The sequence below is a fragment of the Microchirus variegatus genome (assembly GCF_963457635.1).
Source record: "Microchirus variegatus genome assembly, chromosome: 15".
NCBI lineage: Eukaryota > Metazoa > Chordata > Actinopteri > Pleuronectiformes > Soleidae > Microchirus > Microchirus variegatus.
Window position 1 is genome coordinate 10,169,479 of NC_139816.1, and position 11,742 is coordinate 10,181,220.

The 11,742-nt window shown below is 38.0% G+C and overlaps 1 protein-coding gene across 1 annotated transcript; it reads left to right on the top strand.

The window, feature by feature from the left end:
- Positions 1–7,488: 7,488 nt before the first annotated feature.
- sox32 (SRY-box transcription factor 32) lies at positions 7,489–8,822 on the top strand (the record flags this gene model as incomplete). Its single annotated transcript, XM_083901525.1, has 2 exons — positions 7,489–7,702; positions 8,155–8,822. The coding sequence occupies 2 exons, from the start codon at positions 7,489–7,491 to the stop codon at positions 8,820–8,822; spliced, it is 882 nt and encodes a 293-aa protein (XP_083757651.1).
- Between the last annotated feature and the right edge of the window lie 2,920 nt (positions 8,823–11,742).

The following is an 11,742-nucleotide window of genomic DNA, read 5'->3' on the forward strand; positions in this document are numbered from 1 at the left end:
GAGCAGAAAAAGTTTTGCAGCGAGGCCCAAACGTCAGCTCTTTCTTTGAGCGTGTGAGAGCTATGAAATTGAATCAGGCATCGGTGGCCTGCATTCACTTTGCCCTTAAAACGATTTGCGAGTCTAGTTTTAGCGCAGACATTTTTATCTCTGGCTTCTGCTTGCAAATAATCTAATGTCTGAGTCTAACCCGTTCACACTTTTTAATTAAACAGTCAAGCTCTGCTGCTGCTGCTGCTGGAGTTGAGCAGACCAGATTGTTTTGGTTATCTGCCGCCTTGAACGAGCCGTTTAGGACAGACAGACACAGATATCACGGTGTCTCACAGGTCTCAGTCTAGTTCCAGTTAATAATAATTAGGGTTAATTACAGCAAAGCTCAGGCCTGTTTCTTCCTCCGTCTGCAGAGGAGAGAAGTGTGGCAGAAACCCGGGGATCAAGGTCACACTTAGACAAATCAACGATTCAGGTCCAAAAAAAAAAACCTTTCTAGTGACAGCTCACCACTGACATCCAAAAGTTCCTCTGCCCCTGGACAATAAAAACCTAACAAGGACTTCATTCAGTTCACCAGATAAGACTCTTATCAGCAGCCAGCGTAGAATACAATTCCTAATTTACAAAGAATGGTGAAGCTTTTTTTTTTTTTTTTTCCTCATCAGACTGTCTCGTTCTCAGCGAAATGAAATAAAATTAGGAGGAGACAGAGGCAGGCAGATGAAAGAAGTGAGTCGCTCTCGCAAAAAAGCCATTTAATTTTCTCCACTTACGAGAACAATGGGCATTTAATCAGCCTTTCTGTACATGCCAGCTCAGGCCTGATGGCTCGACTGTGATTCTTCAGTCCAGAGCTCTTTGACAAACCAAGTGAAGTGAAATATCACACGGTATGAACTTTGAATTGGAGTCATTTACAACATACGCACACATACATAAAAGAAAAATCCATTATTGATGTATATTTTTAGCAAAAATGTCAAAAAAGATACAGGTTTTTACAAATATAGAGTAAAAAGGTCCATTCATCTCATTTTATATAGATTTTTTTTATTTATTTATTGAATAATTCAGAATGTATTTATCTATATTATTTAATATCCTATGTTTTTTCTTTTGTTTTTATAGCCCACACAAGATTTATAAACAGTACGCAGTCAAACACATCATAATTATATGAAATAATGTAATTAATTGGTGAATTTTCAGCAAAAAACTAAAAAAAAGACATGTTTTTGTTTGAATTTTCTGGAAATTCCAATTTTTAAGTTTCATGAAACATTTAATATAGGATGTTTTTAATTTATTGTGTATTTTCTATGTATTTAAAACCTTTATTTAAGAAAATTTCCTTTTATCTGCCAATAGCAGGGGTATTATGTCATCTCTTTATCACACTGGGGTCACTCTTTGTATTCATAACCTTCATAAACCAACATTTAAAAACACATAAATACTCCTTTTTACAACAAAGTCTTGCACGCTTGGAATCCGGACTTTGAGTAACTGATCATCAAGTGGCATATAATAATAACAGCTTTGTTTATTTTAAGTAAAACACAGTTAGAAAGTGCTGAACAATACATAAAAGAAACATATTCTGTAAAATAATTGAAAAGCCAGGTTAAAACTGTGTTTTTTCCATTGTCCCACACAGGAGAAGATCCCTACAGATGAAATTTACTGATGTGATTCTATATGCAAAAAGTCAAAACCCTGTCTTGTGTCCCTGTTGCACGTTGCATCACCTGATGCTTGGGCTGCGGCGTTTGAAGTCTGGCTGAGTCTGCTCTCTTATCTCTGTGCTCTGAGGTGGGGGCATCATTGTGTTCCACTAATGAGGCTACATTAAGCCCCCGTCCACAGCAGGGGGCATGTAATCCTCTCAGCTGGCCTGATGTAAAGGCCCGGGCAGGGCGCTGTTTGCTCGGGGAGTGTGGAGGCTAGCACTCGTCGGGGGGACCCATGTGGGCCTCTGCTGTCTGCTGTTGGAACATGCGATTAAGACGTGGAGGAGGTGTAGGAGGTCACAGACCACTGCATAGAATGGTGTCTGAGTCTTGACCGAGTATATCTTGATGCTGACCTGCTGTGTCCATACAATACAGCAGCACAATGCAATACAGTGGCTCGCTGCGAAGATCACGGACACCTGAGACAACACTGTTATGTCCCCCCCCGCCCCCCCCCCCCCTCACACCTTCAAGAAATGGAACAATGCAGCTTTTTATGAATGAGCCACTGTAAGGAAAATTTGGTGGGATGGTGCAGAATACAGTGCTTCATTATCGCAGGTTTTACCCCTCCACCACCTCCTCTCCCACAGCACTTGTTCAGTTTATCACGCTGGGTCCGTAGTTATGAAGACATCAATCTACATCCTCCATTTTGTAAAACATTTCTACATTGGTGCATATTTTTAATCTCAGCCTGTATTTCTGCTTCTTTTTGTTGGATTTGAATTGAATGAAATTATCAGATTATATGACAACAATAATGTCAGATTTTTCCAGTGTACATTATGGTGTTGATTAAAAAGTTCCGGTACAATATTGATATTCAGACCCTAATTTATACTTTTTTCATACCAATTGTATTAATACCTCTTCAGCTTTAGTAAAAAAAAAAGTCTCAGGTCGTAAAAAACGTCCTGCACGATGTGAAACAGCCAATCACAGCACACTGCACCCTCATTGGCTCACTGACACTTATGAGATTAAACTCTTAAGATATTTGATAGTGAACACATTTTTGATATGGGAGGAAAAACATTTTAAAGGGCTCATATTATACCATATTTACCCTATAAGCTAAGTTCCCTGGTGTCCTAATGAACATGTCTGTGACATGCGTTTGTCAAAATACCTTAAGGATGAAGCACCACAGCAGTTCAATAACCCTGCCAAAACAGCCCTTTTCAGTACGCTCGGTTTTGTGTCTGGTCCATTTACATGCAAATGAGACACAGGTAAACACACACCCATATTAAATAAATCTATATATCTGCAGATAAATTAATATCTAAAAAATAGTGTTAATCATAAGTTCGTAAATTGCACATTTAACGCAAAAAATGTAATTTTTGTGATTTTTATGCCCTGTAATGTCACAAAAACAAAGAGTGACACTGGTTTGGAGTAAATAATGCAGCAATAATATACATTTGTATGAGTAATAGTCAAGCACAGGCGTCTATGAAGTGGTGGGGGGGGGGGGGGGCAATCCAATCCAGTTTAGGGCCCCATAAAGGCTTGGACCGGCCCTGCACAAAAGTATTGAAGTCCTATTCTCGGTCCTGTCTGCAGGTCTTAAAAATCCGGCACCAAACATCCAAAATACAACATCCATATTGACAGACGGCCTCGAGGGAATAAGCATGAGAAATCTCCACTGTCACACCTCCAAAATCCAGACTCGGGTGATCCACAACAACAAAGATCCTTTCGTGTCAGACCAAAAAACGAGGACGCTTCCAAGTCCAGACGACGTCCAACTCACACAACAATCCACAAGAGTTGTCTGGAACGTTTTTTTGTCCTGCAGGTCCTCGGGTACAGCACAGGTCTCTCTGTGTGTCTCTGTCTCTACACCTGAGTCCAGCCGGGCCTTCACTGATCCACAGCGAAGACACGAGGAGTGTCTTCTCCCATATATGAGATCTGTCCAATACAATGGCATCGCTGTGATCACAAAGAACACAGAGAACAATCCCTATTCACAAAAAGCATAGTGCCCATTCAGCTTGTTTGGCTGCGAGACAATACAATGATTCACTACTACTGTCACTGCAGAGATTAGGATTCAGTCACAGAATAAAAGGACTCATGACACAGATTTTTGGTAAAGTTTAGAGCAAAAATCAAAATAACATCCATGGCGGTACATTAACTTAACGCACGTTTTTTTATGGACTGATATAAACAGACAATCCGTCATGTATATGTTTATACGTGTCCACATAATTCTTAGTAATATTAATAATATTAGATATAGTAATATTAGATCAGAACAATGTGTTTTCATAAAACTAATAGTATTAATATCAATGGAATGCTGATTTAGCATTCCCAACTATTTTCCTGGTTTCTTTATTATTTACATAGCTGTCTATTTAGGATTATGTTTATGTACATGTGTGTGTGTGCTTGTAAATGACTAATTAATTGCAATATAAATGAAAATGTGCAATACAGCTCCCATAAAAAAGCTGAGGTGTTTTTTTTTAAATTTCATGGTATTTCACTGCACTTTTATAATGTGTACAGTTGTTATTATTCTTTCTTAACTGTCATACAGGCACTTGTACTGTACCTGTGTGTGTGTAAATGGTAAATAAACCCTTTAATCTGTCTTAATCTAACGACGTGAAGTGCAGTATAAGTGAAACATAACAGAAATGTGTTTAATGTGTGTATTTTGTGTCATTTTTCTGTATTTTATGATATGTGCTGTCCTTTTTTTTTGGTTTCTTTTATTATTTATACTGGTTATTACCTCTCAGTGGTTGCTGATTTTTATACCCTGCACACAAAAAAAGGGTAAATCTGACTTTAAGTGTGTCTGCCTGCCTCCTCCTCAGTCTAATATTAAACGCTGACTCAATTCACAGAAGGAGCTCAGCCGAAACCGACGTTATTGTATTCACGCTGCGTCATTCAAGCTAATTGATTCAATCCATTAGCGCGTTTTCGCAGCGCATTGGAGCGTGTGTTCCGTTTAACAGCGAGGATGTGGATTCAAGCCCTAATTCTGACAAGCTGTGAAAAAGACTGTGTGTGTGTGAGGGGGTCGTGCACACACATAAAACAACACATGCACATACAGTAGGTTATGTGGAATTATTATAAATTATTATTATAATAATAATAATACATATGCGTGCAAAATGTGTTTATCCATGAATTTATTTATATTATATGTTATATTATTTTTTTTAATGTAATCTCGCCTTCAAACCCACATGATCAGATTTAGATTGATCCATTTTATTTAAACAAAGTCCAGCACACTCACACATACTAATCCCTGCAGCCTCTTATTTTTTAAAGTTTTGCAAGTGGAAAATGGGATTATTTCCCTGTCATTAGAAGTAAAATAATAATAAAAATAAATGCAAAACTGCAACCACTTTACATCCATTGAATACACTTTACAATGCCGATTATTTCACATCATTACATTAGAAAGACGCCGCATTAGTGAGGTGCAGCTTTTATGACGTGTATTCCGCATAATGGTCCCCATTGTGCGCCAAAACGACTCTTTAAAAATGGCGTCGGGTCGTCATATTCAAGTGGGATCACACGCCTTAAAAGAGTTTCATTTGCGCTGGATACACAAAATGGGAATTAGCATTCCTTTATCATGGAAGAGCCTCTGCGATATTTATATATTTATCATATGATCTTATAGCATTTATATTAGGACTAAATGACATCTGTATTTATATTAAATATAATAAAACTGTGTTTAAATGTAGGGACTTTTCTGTTGATTTAAAATGTTAAAAAGGTCACAAACCCACACCGAATGAATGTTTATTACAAATAAATGCATTTCTTTTAATTAAAAATGTGTAAAAAAATAATTTAGGCTAAATAAACAATGCTTTTTCTACATTTATAATATTGGTTAGATAACATGAGTGTTTTTATATATGTTCTTTTCTCTGCATTAAAAATGTAAACATGTCTATATTTGATAGGATCTCTGCTCTCAATTGTGTTATTTTTTTTGCATTTATATTGCAATTGTACTGATAAAAAGTAATATTTATGTTATGTGTTACTTAATTGTACACGTGTTGCATTTTTCCATCACAAACCCACTTCATTTAATCAAAATAATGTGAATAAATCCAATAAAGCCCAATAAAAACAAACGTCTTAAACGATTTCCTTTCACGTGTAACGATCATATTAGTGGTAAGTACAAAGTACAAAGGGCAGCATTTAAAGGAAACAAAGAAACATGTTGCAGAGGTTTGACAGAGAGGGAAAAACAAAGTGTTTTATAGTTTCTGTGAGTCTGTATCTCTGTTTGACTCATTTCAATACACTTTGATTCTGAGCCAAGAAAAAAAAAGACCTGTTTCCTGTTGGGAAGTCACTCCATCTATTTTTGCTCTATACATATGTGTGTGTTCGTCAGCGTGTAATCCAGATTAATAAATACATCAAAGCAGATTAATGTAGTCCTTTTTTTCCTGTTTTTGTTATGTGCTGACTCGATCACGCCCCCTTTTGTACACACCTATCAGTGTGTGTGTGTGTTTGGTAAATATTTGAGGGAGGTAATCGTGTAATAAACGCGCCTTGATCATGTTTGTTTCAGTCCTGTAAAATGAACTCTGATAGAGACAGAAGGACGAGATAAGAGCTGAGCGTCGCAGTGTAATTAGTAACCAGCGCTGCCTCCGCAAAACTTTGATATTCACCTATCAATACTCAGGAGGACCTACAGTATTGATTAGATTCCATTTCTCTCCCATTGACACTGCTCTAATCTGATTTTCTTTACCTTTGTTTTTGTTTTTATAAAGAGGGAATAAGGCTTTAAAAGTAAAGTTTCACATGTCAGGAAATGTCAACATAAACACATAAAAGAAATTCAACAACACAAGCCAATAAAATACGAATATAACTGGTGGTAAATGCAGATACACTTTGATCAAATCAAACTTGGATTATCTAGAGATCCGGGAAGGTTTTTTATTATTATAATGATTTACTTATTCATTGATATATTTTTGTCTATTTAAATATTTTGTCATCATTTGAAATGTATTTTTTGTTTATCTGTTAAAAAAATAAATAAAGTAAGAGTAAATAAGTATGATTATGTTTTTTTGTGGTTTTTTAATTTGTGGTTTTATTCTATTTTTGCATGATCATAAAGATGAGAAATATACTTAACTCATGTTTAGTGACGGTAATAAAACTTCATTTTATTTGAAAAAGACACTTAACATCCATGCAATACACAAACAAATACACTATATTAAAATATACAAAAATAGACAAATAATACAAATCATAATATGTATACTTATTTACACTTATTTCGCTTAATCAAATGAAATTAATCAATTAAATGATTATATTTAGTATTATTTAGTGTATTAATCGTATAATGGCACGACAGCCTCAGTTGTGTGGTATAGTTTCGTGAGCTCGTTGATTGGGGCGTCAGTTCATCATCTATCACCGATCCGACAAAAAACACCTGGAATTCACACCTTAAATCCACTCCTCCTCCTCCTCCTCCGTGGGCTCTCATTGGTGGAGCAGCAGCATATATCAGTCACGGTGCATCAGCAGCAGGAGGATGACAGGAGGCCCGCGGCACAGACGCAACATCACCCCTGTCCGTGAGCGCACACCAGTCATGCGTTTTAGCCACGACCCGGCACATTTCCAGCTCTGCGCAAACAGCCAATCCATCATGTTCGAGGCCGCCGCCGACGACTCCTGTGCCGCGCACGGAGACCAGATGACCGACATGCGCTCGCCGAGTTCGGGGCCTTCCAGCCCGCTGTCCGTGAACTCAGACTCCAGCTGCACCAGCCCCGAGGCCAAGTCTGCCTCCGCGCAGGTGAGGGTGAGGAGGCCGCTCAACGCCTTCATCATCTGGACCAAAGAGGAGCGAAGGCGCCTGGCGCTGCTCAACCCAGATATGGAGAACACGGACCTCAGCAAAATACTTGGTAAGACCAGATATATGAAGTGTTTCCTCTTAGAAGTTGAATATTTACGTTTAATCAGCAAAAACGTTTCATGAGAGGCTATTAAAGTTCCAGTATTTAACATGTATATCATTCCATTTTGGTTCTTAGAATGAGACTTTAAAATTTCATTTTAAGTGAGGGCCTTGCTTTATGAAGGCAGCCATCTTGTGCCACCATGTTTCTACAGCAGCTGTTATTGTTATTAAATACTCAGCGAAACAGTGGAGAACATCATCCAATATCTGCAGTTCCACCATTAGATGTCACTAATTCTTACACATTAGACTATTAAGAGCTCATAAAGTAAAGAAAAGCTTCTCTGGATCTGGATTACTACCAAAATCCAATCATAAATCTGCTCAAAGTTACTCAAATGCCCAACCACTGAAAAGCCTAATATGCAGATGATTGACTGTGCCGTCTTCTTGCAGGAAAGACCTGGAAGGCCATGTCCTTCGCCGAGAAGCGTCCCTACATGCAGGAGGCCGAGCGCCTGCGCGTCCAGCACACCATCGACTATCCCAACTACAAGTACCGACCGCGCAGGAGGAAGCAGCTGAAGAAGAGCGCCAGACCTCAGAGCGCCGAGGCGGCGTCCTCGCTGCCTTCGCTGTGCAGCTCGGGCCTCGCGACGATGCCGTACAACCTCCACTACCTGCTCCAGAACCAGCAGCAGAACTTCCAGAACTCGCCCGCTTTCCCGAATAACTTCACCCCTCTGTACAACAGCTACCCGAACAATGCAGTTTTCACAGATGCAGCAGCAGCGACCGACACCTTCTCACATAAGCTGTACCCGAGTCCACCCGTGTACCCTGCAGAGCAACAGCTGAACCACCACCACCAGAACCTGCAGTGCTGTTTCTCTGCAGGGCCTCACGTCGAGCAGGGGGAGTCCAGATTCTACGGGGGCCCGCTGAGTCCAGCCGGGCCCCCTCTGGAGTTTTACCTGGAGCGGGTTCAGATGGACATGTTGTACGACCTGGACCGCAGTGAGTTTGAACAGTACCTGGGTCCTTCAGCGCACAGGCCCGAGTCGGTGGATCCCAGCAGTTACCATCAGCAGAGCGGCCACAGAGAGGGACGCGCCGTGTCCTGAAACCGCGACAAAATGCTGTTATTTATTTAAATTATTTCACTGCGTCACTTGATAACGACAGCGTTGAATGTGCATTTGTTTGTTTTGAGAAATTGTGTTGTGATTTTTTTAAAAATGTTCTTTCTCCCTGTGTAAATATAATGTACCAATAAATAACTCAATAATTCAACTTCAAATGCCTGATGCAGATTTATAGAATATCATTTTATTTAAATAGGGACAATACTGTTAACATAGTTCCAATACAAATAATGCAACTGATGGTGCTGTATAACAACATAAACATGATCAAACTCGGTAAAACGACATGCTAAAATGACATAACACATTAAAATGTAACAAAGTACAAGCTAAAATACATTACACACAATAACAATTGTGAAATAAATAATATAAAACATAATCAGTACAATAAAATATGATACAACTACACTTGATAGTACAGTTAAACACAACTTACAATCGTAAATGTATAATAATTGTAAACAAACAAACTAAAATAAGTGTTGGTTATGCCTCAAAACATGGATCCTACATTTCCCATAATGCACTGTTGTATGAGAGAATCCTCACTCACCCAGTCCTGGAGCAACCATGTCTTCTTTGTGGAAACGTGAAACCAGATCAGATCTGCAATGAAATCACAACTGTGTTACTGTCACTCAAGACCAGTTCAAGACTGTTTTTTTGGGTATTTTGCACTTTGTGAGGTAACTTTCAAACAAAGTTTTGTGTTTTTAAATCAACATCTGCGAACAAAACGATTAAAATCTTGCCATGCATCATAGAAACTTTCACATAATTAAAAATGTTCAATTATTTATTTTTTATATATTGAAAGGCAAAACTGGTTTTCTATCACTTAAGTCAACATGGACTATACAACATTATAGCATACAATAAGACTATATGTAAACTGTACATCAGATAATGACAGTATAAAATATAGGGACAGGAATCAGTATGAGTCAGTATTTGTATCGGTTCGATACCGGTCAAAATCCCCAGATCAGATATTGAACAGATAAAAATGTAAATAAAAAATCGTCAAAAGCATGTCATGTTTGGGTGAACAATATTTGTGACACAGTTGGAGAATGATTCAACACAAATGTGTCAACAGGTTCATAAATGGTTCACAAATGGTCTTAAATTTCTGTATCGGACTTTATATCTAGGGAGTTTATGATATTGATACAGTAGCGGGCACAAAAACATGGTATCGTTCCATCTCTAATAATATACAACCATATAGGAGATGTTATAATTGCTGACACAATTAGATTAAAGTGTCTTCTAAACTATGAAGTGTTTTTATGAGACTTGTAAATGTCAAACTGTCTGTTTCCACAGGGTCGTCCATCCATCATGAATGATGTGTTCATGTGGAGGGATGGTCCCCCTTTTAGGAAATCCTGCACATATTTTTTTTATATTTAAAGACATTTGGCACTGCTATGTTAACCTTTCCTTTAGCAGAAGGACAAACCGTTTCATCTCCATCCAACGCGGCATCAAGGACGTAAACTTCCTCCTTCATTTTAAAGCGTGAGTCACAAAGGCGCTAAAAATATGGCCGCCCAAAAAACCAACGTCAGAGAAACATCAATCAGAGAAAAAAGATATTATGGTAAATACATTATCTATTTCCCTCGTTTCATTTGATTTTGCTTTTTTATTGAAAACCAAACCTTATTTGAAGTGTCAATGTCAATGTCTAATTTATTTGAAGATAAATGTCACTTTTTAGCTATTAAAAAAAGTATAAGAAAATATATGTTAAGTGTTGAAAGGAATGAATCATCATATAACTTAAAAACATAGATCCGTGTGTCTTACTTTGTCTAAATTTGAGGGTTTTTTTGACCATTTTTCCCTTACCAATTTTCAAGTATCATTCATTATTTACGTTTTTCATTAATGACTTAAACATAAGAGTTAAAAAGGTGTAAAAAACAAACAAAAATCACTCTTACAGACACATTTTCACTCCACCTTTCCACCAAACAACCGTGTGCTCTTTAGAAATGAGTCTCTGCACATGGAAATGTCGTGAGTCAGTGATTGAATCTTAAAAATGCTGGGAGGAAACGTACTGGCACTGCGTCACAGGGAAGGATGACCTCGCTGCGTTGGAGCCAGCACAAGAGCTGATTAGGAAAGTGATGACCCGCCGCAATCCAACGCCACCTGAATGAGCGGAAGAAAATCTGACGTCAGTTCCAACTCCCAAGACGATGTTAGAAAACACTGTGCAGCGCGAGATGCAGACGGTGATGAGACATATTTGGGCCAAAAGAGGGAGAATTTCACACCAGCAAAAACATCAGTATCTGAACACATTCTCCTCCTTTTATTCTCTACAACTTAAAGCCTTTTAGTTGGACTTGTTTTTCTCAAACTCTGGACCCTTAGCAGCAATTAGTGAGCAGCGGCAGGAACTTCCTGAAGGAAAAACAACTGGACGTTATCAGGTTTCAGGTGAAAACATCACTAACAATAAACAGTGGTGGAAATGGCAGAGTCAGACAAACAGAGACAGTCATCGTCTTTGTTATGTACAAGCTTGTGTTTTAATAAGAGAAAGTGCAGAATTAGTGTCATTCTTGAAGTATAAAACTAGTGTAACTCTTATATTATGATGTTTAAACATGAATGTGTCATAATTAAACTTTTTTATTTGGTATAATCTCTTAGATTCGGACCAAAGATCTAACATATTTCCCAGGTTGTTTTACAGTTAGTTTTAGGTGAGTGGAACCAAATATAATCTGCTAGATCTCATGATCTGAATCACTCCACTTCAGTCACTTATTTACATACTTATTCCTCCGAAAGGAAAAAATATGTTCATACTGTACTGACAGGAACGAAATGATATATTAAATTGGGTTAAATAATAAAACACATGAAGGTGACT